At 45.3% G+C, this 16,184-nt stretch overlaps 1 protein-coding gene across 1 annotated transcript; it reads right to left on the bottom strand.

Annotated features, from left to right (window-relative positions):
- Positions 1-5,752: 5,752 nt before the first annotated feature.
- Positions 5,753-15,874, bottom strand: LOC105047028 (histone deacetylase 6). The gene is given in 7 exon segments (XM_010925806.4): positions 5,753-6,006; positions 10,020-10,159; positions 10,252-10,342; positions 10,967-11,109; positions 11,192-11,400; positions 11,403-11,631; positions 14,452-15,874. Coding segments are annotated over 6 exon segments (1,332 nt in total). The 5' UTR covers positions 15,004-15,874; the 3' UTR covers positions 5,753-6,006; positions 10,020-10,051.
- Between the last annotated feature and the right edge of the window lie 310 nt (positions 15,875-16,184).

The following is a 16,184-nucleotide window of genomic DNA, read 5'->3' as shown; positions in this document are numbered from 1 at the left end:
ACCGCCAGCCAGCTGACTCCCGTCGTCGCCCCGTGGCCCTTCGCCTAGTGGGGAATCGACATACTTGGACCTTTCCCTCCGGCGTCCGGCCAACGGAAGTTCATAGTCGTCGCGATCAACTACTTTACTAAGTGGGTGAAAGCCGAACCTCTGACGCAAATCACCGAGCGGAAGATGGAAGACTTCGTCCAGAAATTCATCATCTTCAGGTACAGATTGCCGAACACCATTATCACCGATAATGGACGATAATTCGACAACCAGGACTTCAGAGACTTCTGTGCGAGATTTCATATCGCGCACAGGCTGACCTCGGTCGGGCATCCACAGTCCAACGGCGAGGTTGAAGTGACCAACCGAACCATTCTACACGGACTGAAGACCAGGCTGAATGAAGCCAGGGGCCTCTGGGTTGAGGAACTGCCCTCTGTCCTATGGACGTACCGAACGACGCCCCGTGTCCCAACCAGAGAATCTCCCTTCAACTTGGCTTACGGAACGGAAGCAATGATCCCGCTGGAGATCGGGCTACCATCGACCAGAGTCAAGCAATATAGTGAGTCGGGCAACTCCGAGTGTCGAGAGCCGACTTAGACCTCTTGCCCGAACTCCGACGTGAGGCACAGATCCGTATGGCTTCCTACCGATAAAAGGTGGCCAGATACTACAATGTCAGGGTTAAGCCGAAGCTTTTTTGACCCGGAGACTTGATCTTGAGGAAGGCGGAAGTCTCGAAGCCCCTGGACCAGAGGAAGTTGTCCCCGAACTGGGAAGGACCCTACAAGATAGCCGACACCTACCGACCGGGAGCCTACCGACTAGAGACCCTAGAAGGAACGGCCATCCTCGGATTTGGAATGCCGACAATCTGAGGTTATACTACCAGTGAACTCTGTATCTCCTCGTCCGGAATACAAATTCAGTTTCAAAACTTCGGAGTCCGAAATTTCGACTCTTCAACTGTGGGTCGGCGCTCGCCAGGAGTACAAGCCCCGACGCCCCGATTTGGGCCCAACGTTTCATCGGGAATCAACGGCCCGATCGCCAACGACACATCGGACACTTACGATGACCGATATATCCACAACGACGAGAGTCACACTCCTTCTACAGTCAAACTCTCGGGCAAAACAATCGACTAACTTGCCGACTTGGCCCCGACCAAGAAAGGCCAAGCGCCAACGCAACCAGTGTCGCGTTCGCGACCTACCGACCAGGTCACGATCGATCGAAGGATATTCGGCTTGCCACCGTTTATCACGCGCCATGACGTATGTACCCGACCAAGTCTGGGTAATGAAAACTCGACTTGCCATCGTTTTTCCGACTGAACGCGTCGGACGCCATCCGACTGAACGCATCGGACGACATTCGACCCTACGGAATGATCGAGTCATCGGGCTATGTCCGGAGGTCGGTCGACCTTCGACTCGACGAACATGCCCGACTCACGTCCGGGCGACATACACTCGACTTCGACCTTCGACTCGACGAACACGCCCGACTCACGTCCGGACGACGTACACTCGACTTCGACCTTCGACTCGACGAACACGCCCGACTCACGTCCGGGCGACGTACGCTCGACTTTGACCTTCGACTCGATGAACACGCCCGACTTACGACCGGGCGACGGACGTTCGACTCACGCCTTCGACGGTCGCATCCTACAACCGTCGGAACGACCGGTCTATAATCAGAACTCGCCTTGCCTTTTCCGTGGCGCACACTGCCGACTATCTCGGCTAACGAACCAGGATATTATCGAGCGACCCAATAAGGTACGTCGGGTCTACGACTCTACGTTTGGGAAGCGTTTCAACGAAGTACACGTCCAGAATGCGTCTTAATACGCAAAGGGAAGAAAGTTGAAAATTCTTGATTTCACTCATAAATACATCGAGTCCACAAAATTGGGCCGAAGCTCGATTACAAGTATATAAACCAAAACAAAAACAACGAAACTCCGATTATTCTTCGGAGTCGACCTCTTCAACCGGAGAAGCTCGGGGGCAGCCGGTGTGTCCGCTCTGGTCGGCGCTGGATCGGAGGTCAGGGCCGTCTCACCTTCGGCGACCTGCTCCGGGACGGCTTCCTCCACCGCAGTAGGGTCCCCCGACGATGGGTCGGCCACCTCTTCTGTGGCTTGGTCCTCCGATCCTGGGGGGACAATGCCGTCGAGGTCAAGCTCTGGTATAAGGCCTGGACTGCATCCCGAGTGTCTTCATACCCCACCCGGTACGACACGAAGCCGCTTTCCAGAAGCTCCTCCCGATATTTGTCGGAGCCGTGGAAGTCCTCCACCGCCCGACCTAATGACTCCTTCGCCGACTTCGCCTCCGCTTTCGCCCGATCTAATGACTCCTTCACCAACTTCGTCTCCGCTTCCGCCGATCAAATAACTCCTTCACCGACTCTGCCTTCGCTATGTCAGCGTCGGCTTGGGCGGTTGACAAGTCCTCCTCAGCCTTGGCGAGATTCCCCAGGCTAATCCGGAGCTGCTCGTGCTCGGCCTCGAGTTCGGCGACGATGCCATCCCGGTCGTGCCGTCGTCGGCGAGCGGCTCGACCCTTGCGCTTTGCTTCCTCGAGGGCCGACCTAAGTTCGGCCCTCGAGGCAGCCAATGCGTCAGTGAGGCGAGAGATCTCATCCTCAAGTCTCACCTCCCGATCGGTCGACAGCTTCAGCTGCTCGACCAACACCGCCTTCTCAGCTTCGACGGTCACCGTCTTGTCCTTCCAGGCCGCCCGGACGTCCCCAAACCTCCGGTATCCGGCCTCTAATTCGGACATGGTGTAAATCAACTGCAAGCAGAAGCCGACCGTCAGAAAGATAGAATAATAAAGACGACAATGAAGAAAGGAGGCAAGACAGAACTTACCCCGATCATGGTCGGGTAAAAGGAAGACAGCATTTCGGTCACCCGCCGAGTCTTCAGGACCTCCATGTCAGCCGGAAGGAGGTCCCCTGGCATAATCTCCTGACCAAGTCATGGTCGGCCAGGGCCGACGCTCCCTCAGGGATCCGACGCCAGACAATGTGGCGCGACCCCCCGACCTTGAATCGTCTGCGGGGGCCATCGAAGCCTTCCCCTGACCGACCGCCCAGGCCCGTAGATCGGGGAAGGAGGGGAAGCTCGAACTTGATTGAGCTCCCCCCGAGGCAGCAACGGGAGCCGACGAAGACGTTCGAGCTCCCAAACAATACCCTGGGCCTCCTCCATCGGCGAAACCGCCGACCTCCTTCGGCCATTCCCTCCACCGGCTGCTCCTTTGGTGGCACCGCCGGCGCCAAAAGCGCGATGATCGGCCGCCGATGCGGTGGCGGTCGGGGTCAACGTCTGGGGCTTTTCGACAGGCGTGAGGGCCCGGCCTCAAATGTCAGCCTCTTCCTCGCTGCATATTGTCTGATCTCGACGTCTGTCGGTCTCATCCTCGGCAGCATACCTACAATTTCAATAAGAGAATCAGTACGTGTTCGGGGACAAACGAGAAGCGAAAAGACAACCGATGGACCGGGCAGTACCTAGACGGGGGACCAGGCTCAGACCAGCGTCATAGAGGGCTTGTTCGGTAACAAGCTCCCTCTGCTTCGGTACCGACATGTCCTTGAGTCGGTAGAAATCCTCCCAGTCGTCCCCTCCACTCGGCTATTCTCGTTCGGCCCAGTCAGAGGCTCGCCCCAGCGGGAAGGAAACCCCCAAGGAGAGGAAGAAGAAACAAAGAAGAACTGATTCTTCCACCCATGAATGGACGATGGAAGATCAGTGATGAAAGAGAGACCCTTCCGGGATTGAAGAGCCACCACCCTCGGACTTTAAGGTGGAGTCGGAGGACGAAGAACGCCCGGAAGAGAGAGATTCGAGGGTTAGTCGGCAAAAGCTGACACAACAGAGCAAAACTGATTATTAACCGAACTGAGTTCGGCGCCAGTTGCGCCGGACAAAGTCCGTAATAATCCAAAGGTTCCGGACAAACTCTGAAATCGGGAGACGAAGACCGTCCAGAGGTCCTCGACATATAGAGCCACCTGGCCCGCGGGTGGGTTGTTGACCCGTCCCCCGACCCTAGGGGCGAAGAGTCGGAACTGCTCCGGGATACAGTACTGATCCCGAAGCCGATCGACATTCAGCCCCGAAAGTGAAGAGGCCTCCACCTCCGGGGTCGACCGAAGATCATCAGTCGGATTTCCCGACTGAGCTCCCCGAGGAGAAGTCCTGGCCATGACGCAGAACTAGGAAGAAGGAAAAGATAGAGAAGAAGAAGGGGAGAGAATTCCAAAAGAAGCAAGGAGAAGGCGAAAGGAGACAAAAGTCTCAAAGGGACTTTTCAAGAAATGGGAGCAGAAGCAGCTACCTGGGACGACAGGGACCGCTCGGCAAAGTCTCTGCAGCAAAACCATGAAAAGTAAGGTTTTGGATACAAGTGACCCCATATATATAGGCCCCTCGACGGTCAGGATGAGGGCGCGCCGACGAGGACCTCTCGGATGATTGACACATGGCAGCATCTGAACCCTCCTCCGACCCGACGATTCGACGCATCCGTCCCAGATCGGGCCACGTTGCCTTCATCCGCACGAACGACTCCGACCCAACGACCTCTCGACACGTGGCGGAAAAATCGCACCTCATAATTAAATCACTGACGGCGATCTACGTTCCCGATGGGATGCCTGACGGCGGTCTGCGCTCCCAAAGGAGCCCCAGACGGCTGTCTGCATTCTCCAGAAGATGTCTGACATCGGATCGTCTGACACCGGATCGTCGGACATCGATTTGTCCGAATCGTCGACTGGTGAGATCAGCGGGATCAGGGCATGACGCAATGAAGATCCACTCCTTTCGCCCAACGCCCCACCCGCATGGAAACGCGGGCTGACGTGACATCAGGCTCAGAAGTGGGGGGGCAACTGTTTAGATATACCGACTGATATACCGACTGACCCTGACGCCGACTCACCGACGGATCCCGATGCCGACCCGACCTCAAGATGGACCGACTGACTTTGCCCGTCTGGCCATGGGCGACACCGACAGTAACTGCCAATGATGCCCTGCCCGAGCGTGTCGGCCAAACAGCCCAACACTGCCTCCGATCACTCGAAGCCGACCCTGTATCGCTGACCCCTGTCGGGTGGGACATCGCCGACTCCTTGTCAGGTTGGACAACCGACGCCCGACTTCTACAGACCCTTCTAGACACCGACTGTGCTCCCAAGTCACCGCCCGATAGCCAAATCCCGATAGCAATATATATAGTCGGTCGGCCCCTCTCAAAAACACCGAACGAACGGCATGGGCTGCAGTCCTGTCAAGGACAGGCCATGCAACCGTCAGGGGCGCTATCCTGCCAGGAACCTGAGGCGCTGTCCTGCCAAAGACGCGAATTAATTCCTAGACCTGTTAGCCCGTCGACGACATGACAACCCCCGACGATTTGACAACTTTTCAATTGTTTACATCACCGACGCGGGACCATATCACCTCCTACTATAAAACGAAGTAAGAGCAGCTTACAGGGGGCTCTCCCTCCCTCCATCGCTGAGTCCCTGATTCCTCTCTACTGTTGCCTAGTCTCCTCTCTGACTTGACCGTCGGAGGTCCCGCCGGAGGCATCTCCGGTCAGTGTGGACTTTCCTTTGCAGGTGCTCGTTCCCGACGATCAGGCGACGAAGGATTGGCCGCAACAACATGCATGAATTTTTTTTATTATTATTATTATTATTTTCATTTTGATGGGGGTCTCCAAAATGCAATAGCACAACAGTTTGTCCACATACATTCCTCACCTGCAAAAAGAGTTGACAGCTTCCTATGGATGAATGTCAGCGAGTCTTTCATCTTTCAGATACAACAGAACAGATGAATGTACAATTGTAATGATGCCTCATACATCAAGGTCCACCAAGGCAAGGTGAATGACTTTGTGCATGTACTATCTTGATGCAGATCCTTAACAAAGGGTAATTGGCTTGCTCAGCTGCTTCCAATTTTTATGGTTGGTCCTGCATTATGAACAAAATTTTACTCCTCAAACTAAAGCTGAAGTCTAAATTTTAAATAGATAAAAACCACATCTTAGAGCTCAAAAGAACCAGTGCCTCATAAATCAATGACAGCAGATATTTTTTTAATAAAACAAACTCTAATTTGCAAATGATACAATATTTTGTAAGGCTGACAAGTGGTTACAAACACAAAATAACAGCGCATGCCCAATGAGCTAAACAAAAATGTTCTGCAAGGTGCCATTACTTTCAAGCACGGTAAAGTTAAATTTTAATTTTTGGTAGATTTCATCATTTATTAAGCAATCAAATGCATTAATAAAAAGGCATGCAGTCTGATGACTTCACTAGTCATAAATACAACCATCTTTTCCTGATTGGAAAAATCATAAACACCACGTCAAAATTCTTTATATTTCTTCAGAAATTCCACCACTACATTGTTAAGACAATATTCATGTTTGTGGGAGGAAATGATGCCTTTTACACGAGCCATCTCTTCAAGCCATGCTAATAAACCGAGTATCAGATAATTTGGGAGCTTGAAGGCTGTGGTCTCAGTATCAGATCCAACCCATTGATGTAGTTGCCTCTAGGAGAAACAAAAGCCATTTCATGGATTTGGAGATCATCAAAAAGATCATAGAAAGTTTGAGGTCATGAGTTTAAAGTCATTTTAACTGATTGAAAAAAACCAAAAGATGAACTAGATATTCTCCGACTGCTGAGCAACATTGAACAAGTTGTCTTAAATCATTTTGCTATTTTGTTTGAGGGGCAGAAAACCAGAAGATAGTTTTATTCAACTAAATCTCCTATGTATAATTTGATTGTTTCTTCTCCATCTGAACATAATGAACAACAAGAAAGGTGGAGAGAAAAAAAACTAAGTTACACCTTGTATTGGAAGTAAGTTTAGCCACCAGATAAGTGCACCAATTTAAGGTACTAGGAGAATGAGAACCCAGAATTGGGTACAAGTCTTGTAGGAGATTTCTGCAATCAGACAGCATAATTCAAGAACTGCTATCTGAAGTAACAAATCAAAGTTTTTCAGACTATTAATTATTATCAATCAACTGCAGCACCATTAGTTATTACCAATTAACTTCCCTTGACTCTTCTGCAGTTGATGGAAATGCATCTCTTGAAAAGCACAATTCTTAGGGACCCCAGTAAGGCATTCTAATGGGCAAAGCACATGGGAAATATAACATAGTCGCCTAAAAGCTTTAGGTAATCATTGAACAACATGGCTAAAGACAGTATTATGCAAGTCATCAATGGCAATTTGCAGCTTCCCTTATGATTTTTAAGATTTCTAGAACATCATGTCCCATTTCTACGTTGGATAAACTAACCACTAAATTCCTGCTTTTATTTCACATATCATGCATTTTCATGTCCATCCTCTGCCAAATTCGAGAAAGCAAATAATGGAATACACCATGAGGATATTTGATAGGCATTCAAGAAGAAACATGTAGACAAAGGTTTCACTGAAATTTTATGCACATGTATGATGGAGCATGATGTAATTGTCACAAGTCGAGAAACTCCAAACATGGTGATGAAACAAAGAGTAAGAATTAAGAATGATGTCCAGGATAGCTTACTATTCTTGATTAAAAAGTGATGGCATACTTGTATGTTATTTGCAGATAGTAAAGAATCAAATGATGAGATAACGATAATTTTGAATGCAAAAATGAAATTATAAAGGAATATTGTGGGATAAGGGTCTAACACTAATAGAAAATATACAGAATTACTGGAACAGAACAGAAATGAAAATAATGTGATTAAAGACCATAGCCATGAGGTGAAAACAGTTTCAATATCTCAGACCAATCATACTAAAGGATGGAGAGATGGTTGTTGGCATCTCTAGTAGAATCAGAATTGGTGGACTTAATACCAAGTTGTTCTTGAGGAGTTAAGAGACCAATGCGAATAGGGCAAAAACTGTTTGTGATTTTGAATGCCAATGAGTGCCCAAACACACTGTGTTGCAACAACATGCATGTGGAAGTAGATATGCCATAGAAAGGAAAGACATCGAAGTTGAATTGGAGGAAAAAGTGAGGAAAACAATTGAGATGGTATTAGAAAATGCAATAAAAATCTGAAGAGAAATAATAACATAATGGATAGCACCAGTGAATTTCGTACCGGTCCGAATCGGTCGATACACCCCGTACCGAGCCAGACCAGTGGAGAACTGGGACGATTCGATCAAGGAGAATGGTACACTGAAGGAGGAGAGGGAAAGAGAGGAAGAGAGAGAGAGGAGGAGAGGAAGAGGGAACACGATGTCACCGGAGGCCGGCGGTGGCCCACTGCGGCCGTCGGAGGGCCACGGAAGCCTCCGCGCTTGGCCTCATCTAATAGGACTTTTAAACGAGCGAGAAAGAGAGAGAGGGGAGCGACATATCAGAGGGAGGCGCAGCCAACGGAGGCACTGTCGGAGTTTGCCGGCTGGCCGCCATGGCCACCAAGCAGCGGAAACCATGCAGGTGGAGCGCGGCCGTGGAACAGGGGCAACCGTTCCTATTCCTTTATTGTATTTTGTTAAAAAACCAATGAATAGTGAAGCCGGCAATAGATTTGCCGACTTCACATTTTGAATTTTTTTTAAAAAAAGTTAAAAACAATGAAGACGACAATGGATTTGCCGGCTTCACCGTTTTTCGGATTTTAAAAAAAGAAATTCATGAAACAAAGGCATCGCCCACTGTTTCACATCCGCGATGCCATAGGCGTGGAGTATGCCATTTAGCAGCCACGGCGGACAGCCGAAGGCGTGGACATCTTCCCCTCCCTCTTTTTCTTTCTTCTCCCCTCTCTCTCTATCTCTCTCTTTCTCTCTTTTCCTCCTCTCGGTTCTCTTCCTTTACCTATGTCGGTTCTCGCCGGTCTGGTCCGATATGGATCCGTACCAACCCATATCGCCGGCTGGCCAGCACAGGTTCCAATACTGAGTCTGCAAACCTTGGATAGCACACTTCTTATTGGAGTAAGATTAATTAATCTTGTTCATTTTTAGATAAGGTAAACATGGGAGGAAACAGGTGCAAGAGCAGAAGCAAAACATGAAAAAGGGAAATGGTGCCACAGGTAAAAGATTCCAATTACTAAAGGCAAGCTACCAATACCAGGGCATTCATTAATACATATAGAAAAGATATTCTCTTCCTGCAGGATCCCTAGCAGTAGAAAGAAACTCAGGTTGGTTAAACCCACTTTGTCAGTTCAATACAGCATTACCAAATTCATGGTAGTGGCTTATAAGGTTCCCTTCATTTTGAAAGTGGATCAAGAAAGTTACAGCTGCTTCGATGGTTCAATAAATCACTCTAAAGCTTATCACTTTTTGCAAATCAGAGGCTCGATGATATCTTTGCTGTTACAATAAAAATGACACCAATCCATATCATGATCACATATTATGGTGTCATGGTCTCTGGTCATCTCTTATAAAAATTGGATATGTAGAATGTCTTTCGTTGTGATTGTTTCCATCAGATCAACAAGTAATCCTTCAAAACTTCTATGACCTCCTGACAATGAATAGTGATTCTAGCATAAGATCAAACAACTTTATTCCTGGACAGAGCATCTGCAACATTCTTAGTCTACCATGCCCTATTAGTATTAATGGCAATCTCTTGGTTTATAATCTGCCATAAGTTAAAAAAAAGGTGTTGAAGATGCTGATGTCTATTGGTGCATAATGTATGTATGAATATCACTTGTGTTCTATTGTTCTCACATAGTAATATGAGAGAGAAAATATCCTATTACTATAGTGTAGCTTAAAATCACAGATAGTTTATTATTGCCGTGGGTAAGTACATATTGACTTCTTAATATTGAATATCAATGCTAACATAAAGATGGAAAAGAAAACATTTAAAAGTTCCATCGATGAATCTGCTTAGGGGAGAATGGCACAAAAAACACAACTGCCGATTTGTTTAAATTCAAGTTTTATTAAAAGCTGAAGTTACCATATTGTCAGAGTGCACTGCAGATATATTATTTATGGTAGACTGTCCATGTTGAGGCTTTTGGCCTCCTCTGGTTCAGAATCATAACATTCACCAATCAATAGTTGACTTTGCGGCCTGCGATCCATTTCCTCACCTTCCTACATGAAATAAAGTCCTTAGAGTCACACAAAATCATTTAAAAACATAAAGCTAAAAGGATTCAAGTAAAACTGCTTGCAGCAGGGTTCACCTCCTCAGGGGTTTCTGTATCTGGAGGTCTGGCCTGAAATTGTACACTCGGAACATGCTGTATCTTTGAAAGGTGCTCCAACAAAGCATCCCTAATATGTTATAAACTGGTCAATACAGAAGGAGCAAGATCTCAAATTACAAATATCTGTTTCCTAGTAAGTAAATGCAGGGAAAAAGGAATGGAAAAAAAAAAATCAGTCACGGGATGGCCAGTGTTCATGGCTACTCTGATTCTAGGGAAATAATAAATTTCAGTGTAAAGTCATGTGAAAAGAAAACAAAGCATTCATATAAAACAAGAAACCTCACTGATGCTCAAGCAACTAAATGCTGCTCTCCATAAAACCAGTAGAGAGTGCAGTTGAAGTTCAACATGTTGAGAAGCATCTTTCATTAGCACACAATTTTTAATGCATTTAGAACTTTTCGATCAAGAAAGTATTTGTTGCCACTTTTTTTCACCACAAAAATGTAGTACATAATACCATAATGTGAACCAATTTGAGAACCTACCGAAATGTAACACAGCATATAATTTGATGCACTGTTAATGACATTCAAGAAATATCATATCGTCTCAGACACCATATATGTGTGTGTATAAACTACTGAATAAAAGAATTCAGCTATTACATATCATAAATAAACATTTCATGTGACAACATCATGAAACATAAACGAAATAATCAGATAAACTCATGGTTAACAATTACCTCATTCTGTCAAGATCCTGTGGAGAGTTCCGATTCTCTAAGTTTTGTGGTTCAATATGAAGATTATAGTCAGGACCAAAGTACTCATAATATTCATTATATGGCAACTTATTATCTGGTTCCACACCAACTGCAACTGCTGTCTGCACCATTGTAACATGTAACATTCTATAACCATCTGAAATTACAATGATGCTCCATGATTACAAAATATATGCAACAAACCTCATAGCACCAGCAGCGAGCAACATTCCTCATAGTATAACCTCCACCTCCCAAAACCATAAGAGGTACATTAAAAGATCTGAGATATCGTAGACAATCTGAATGCCCCTTCACTGACAAGTTGAAGCAGCCTAGTCTATCTCCAGCCAAGGAATCTGCACCACACTGGAGAACAACTGCATCAGGCTGATAAACCTCCATTACCTTTGGATTACAGGTCTAAATAGTCCACGGAAGCTATCATCATCCATTCCATCATTCAACGGAACATTCAGGGCATAGTACTTTCCTTGCCCAAAACCAATGTCCTTGATATGCCCCGTCCCAGGAAAGAAGTCCCCATATTTATGGAATGAAACAGTCATGACTCTATCAGTTGTGAAAAAAGCCTCTTCAACACCATCTCCATGATGGACATCAATGTCCACGTACAACACACGCTGCCCAACAACTGAACAGTTAAAAACAAGGCTAAATTTTACCCTAAAAAATCAAAGAACAAGGGCACAAAAATAAGATGTAATAATATAAACAATGAACAAACTCAGGTAGTTTGTATGGACAAATATGAGCAAGCACTAAAAAACTCTGATATAAAGTGAAAAATAACTCTCACAAGAAATTCATGTAACCCTTTTTCAATTGTTATGCCATTTGTACTTATATGGTCATAGATAAGAATAACTAATAATACCTGTGGAGATAGCTAGACTGTGGAAGGTTCAGATAAGGCAGAGGAAGGGAGGGGCAAAAAGCACATAGTTTTCATATATTTGGAAAATGTATATTATGTATCAACAGGTGCTTTACTATGCATTAAGAAAATGAAATGTACATAAAGGACATATTGAATTATATGAATATTTTAAAGAGACTAATGTGAAAACCTACATACAAGAAATCATCATTTACAATGATAACAGGTCTTGTTTATTATGTAAAATAAATACACCATTCTGTAAGGACATGCATTTATAGTCAAAGACCCACATCACCTCAACAAATATGAGAAGGAAATGCCAGCTTCAATATGTTTGTGAATTATACTCAAAAATGATGGAGAAAAAGACTGATATACTAGGAACTGAAAGCTTCAAATTGCCATGTTAATGAATTTTTGAACAAATGGAGAAATGAGTTCACTGTACAATTTAGCAATATATTTATGAATTTTACTCACATACCAAAATTATACAAAAAAGATCCTATGTAACACAAAATACCCTAAAATGGTATAACAACTTTTCTTGGGTTCAGTTACTTTTCTTCTCTTTTCTTATGCTTTTTTATTGCCTTTTATTGGTTCAAAACTTTTTTTTTTTAATAGCAAAGCTACCAAAATCAGAACTTCGAAGGCCTAGCTGATGAAACCAAATCTTCAAACCTTGTTCAGGGTTCAAAAAAACAGACAAATAAAAACTGGATGTCATGTTATCTGGACAAATAAGTATGTCACAGTTTTGAGTGGGGATTACTATATCGTTGACTAACTAGACCTATTATAGATCCGATATCAATAATGTTAAGTAGGATAAAAGGTTTGAGTCGTTTGACTATATCTATCCACATGGTACAACGGCATATAATACATATTATGTTGCAAGTTTACTCATCAAAAATGCCTGTCAATCATGTAACACCCATAATGTAGATCTTCTGGCAATTGCTGATTAGTGAAACACTAATCTATAACCAGTGAAACCTGCTTTAAATGTTCAGGTTCCCGTCTTCACTACCAAACCTCTTCTAGGCCCATTTTGCCAAAGCCAGAAAGAGGTCAGCTTAACTAGAATGAAGTTCATAAAAGAACCAGGGCTTAGTCAAACGATGGAAGAGGTGAGCATGAAATTTAGAATTTTTCCCGTTAATTCAAAGAAACAAGTATCAGGTTTTTCTCTCATACCATCAAGTATGATGAACAATAGTAGATCCTAGATTCTTAAGTGGGTCCACCAATCTATAGATAACTAAACAGTGATTGAAAGGTCGGATAAATTAATTTTCCACAATCTTTCTCACCTGCATATCTAGTAAATCTAATAATAATATGATATAAACTCATCATAGTGAATTTAGTTCACGATAAACAAACAAATGATTTTCATGATCCCTAGAGGACAGGAATGCCACCTTCAAACTAGATATAAAAATATATAATAATCCAGGATCCTTAATCAAAATATTTCCTTTAGCAACTTTTATGTTGAATAGGGGTGAAAGAAGATCCTCTTGATGGAGGCCCTTTATTCCTAACGATGATCCAAAATCCTTGGTCAAAATAGATAATGATCCAAGATCCTTAGTCAAAATCACTCTGACTGCCACATCCCAGGGGACCCCTCTAAAATTTTCTTGTAAACCACCATTTGCTCTTCATTAATTAAAAATCTATAAAAGGAACCCATCCAGCCTTCTGGCAATTTACCCTTTCATATTTGTAATTGCAAGCTAAACTTCATCCTTGTCAAAGTCATTAATCAAAAGTTTGTAATCCACTACACTGGAACCATATCAAGGAATGTTTTATCTCTATGATAGCATCAACAATTGTGACAAGAACACTTTCAAGCAAAACAGGAAAAAGTTATGAAGATGTCAATTTAAGCTAGTTTGATAGTGTCTTCCATGAGTTTCTTCTCAGTGTCTTTCCATGTTTTCTCCACACTTAAGTTTCCGCCATGATTTAACTGCTCTAACTGACATCCACCCATCCCCAGTTTCCAATTTCACATACAATTCCATTTCAGAATCTGAAGATATGACCGAACATCAGAGCAATCATTATCTGCAGAAACGTCAGTAGATCTAAAATTATCGCTTTCCATATTCCAAATGTACCCAGATCAAAAATCAAATTCAGGTAAAAAGTAGCCGACCAGTTCAAAATAACGATCAACACTGGTGGATCGAGATCAAGTGTTGCATACAGAACTACGATCCAGCCGTTTTACCAAAAATAGAAACCTAAATCATTTCTTGCCAGAAGACATACATCCTGACAAGATGTGTTGGAGATAAAAAATCATAAACCAATCTACCTAAGAACCCTGGTACCATGTCTTCTTTGACAGCAATCATCTCGCTACAATCATATTATAAATCCTAGAAAAACGAAAAAAAATAAATATAAAACGCGTCCATGGCTAGCTAGAAGAACTAGTAGTACAATTTTGAGATAGGGAAGGGAGCAGGATTTATAAATAATATAAAGATTTTGTGGTTAAAGAAAGAAATAACCAAGAACACTGACTAGGACTGACCTTGTGGAACTTGAGCAGCTCGAGGATGCCGAGGACGATGTCGTTGACATAGCAGAAGCCGGAGGCCTCGCACTTCTTGGCGTGGTGGAGGCCGCCGGCCCAGTTGATGGCGATGTCTGCGTCGCCGCGGTTGAGCTTGACGGCGGCGCCGATGGAACCGCCGGCGGAGGCCTGGCAGAACTGGAAGAGGCCGTTGAAGACAGGGGAGTCCTCGCTGACGTTGAAGCGATTGAAGAGGCGGGGGTCGGGGGAGGCGAGGGTGGAGAGGAAATCGACGTAGTCGTCGGAGTGGAAGCGGCGGATGTCGTCGGCGGAGGCGGGGAAGGGGCGGGAGACCTCCATGAGGCGGTGAAGGGAGTAGTGGACGACCAGGTTGTGGGCCATCCGGATGCGGTGGGGCTTCATCGGGTGGCCCTGCCCATAGTAGTAGTCCCCGATGCTCGGTTCGTAGAAGTAGCTCACCCGCCGCTTTTTGGCGTCCGGACCCGACGATGCTGCCAGCGACGCTCCCTCCCCCTCCCCGTACGGCCCCCCGGATCCGGACATGGACATCTCTCTCTCTCGAGCTCTTCTTCACCCTCTTCTCTTTCTTTCTCTCGGTGGTGGTGGTAGTAGGCAGTAAATCAAATGGAAAAAAAGAAAACCATCAGAATGAAGAAGGCAGGGCGGCTGGCTCGCTTTGACACCGTGTGCGCGAGCGCTTTCAACGTGAAAAGGACGCTAGCCTTCGACCGGCCTCACCTGTAAGCACGTTGACGTTGTTCAAAGAAGGGTTAATTGACGTTGGTTATCATACTGGCCGACCCGGGCCCAACACTTAGAGTTACGATAGGTTGGTGTGGACTGGAAACTCGAACACCATCACCATCCTTTGATATTGGCAGTGACAGGTCAAAAATCTTCCAGGGAGGTCCCACTTATGGCTGTCTGTCGTTTTCGTTCGTTCTCCCCGAGGACTAATCACGGTTTGCCACCCATCGACAAGCAAAGCATAGAACTTAGAACTCCTAAAGTATCACCAAAGCTCAATTAGGCTAACCCCCCATCAATCAACAAGATTCCTCTACCCCGCTCCTGTTGGAGGGTTCCTTGAAGCACCAAAACACCAAAAAAACTTCGGAGACAGAGGAGAAGAAGGTTTTTTATTTTTCTTTCAAAACGTCTCTGTGACCAGCTACCAGTCATGATGTCAGGTATGGCCCAACAAATGTGGCGGACACCCAGACCTTCCTATATGGTCACTAATCACTCGGGAGCTGGTTTTATTCAGAAACGCTGCAAGACACGCATGGCAGGTTTTGCTGCACTATTCCGGTTTTAATTAATCTTACTAAAAGCTTTGGAGGGGGTAAAGATTGTGTCTCAAATGCAAGGCACTCCCGAAATCTGATTGGAGGAGGAATCAGCCAGTCACCAGGCAAATTAGATCGCCTTCCCTCGCTTCACACATTTAGATCCTCTCAGGCATTTACAATTCCCTTGAGAAGAAAAGCTTTTGCACTGCGTACGGGCAGTCCAAGAAAAAGTTTAGCCCGCTAGCCAGACGGCTAAACCTAAGCACATAACCATAAAAATCCAACACTATGCATTTACACGCAAGGTTTAAATAGTTGATAAGATCCACCTGGACGTAGTTTAACATGTAGATAAGTATTTTCCCAAGGGAAAAATGTAGATCGGGCATGGCTGGCTCGCAGAACCGAGCCTTAATACTTGTTCGTCATAAGTTGCCG

The sequence above is a fragment of the Elaeis guineensis genome, chromosome 6, assembly GCF_000442705.2.
Source record: "Elaeis guineensis isolate ETL-2024a chromosome 6, EG11, whole genome shotgun sequence".
NCBI classification, from domain to species: domain Eukaryota; kingdom Viridiplantae; phylum Streptophyta; class Magnoliopsida; order Arecales; family Arecaceae; genus Elaeis; species Elaeis guineensis.
The sequence above is the reverse complement of the archived record's forward strand: the minus strand, read 5'-3'. Positions and strand labels throughout refer to the sequence as shown.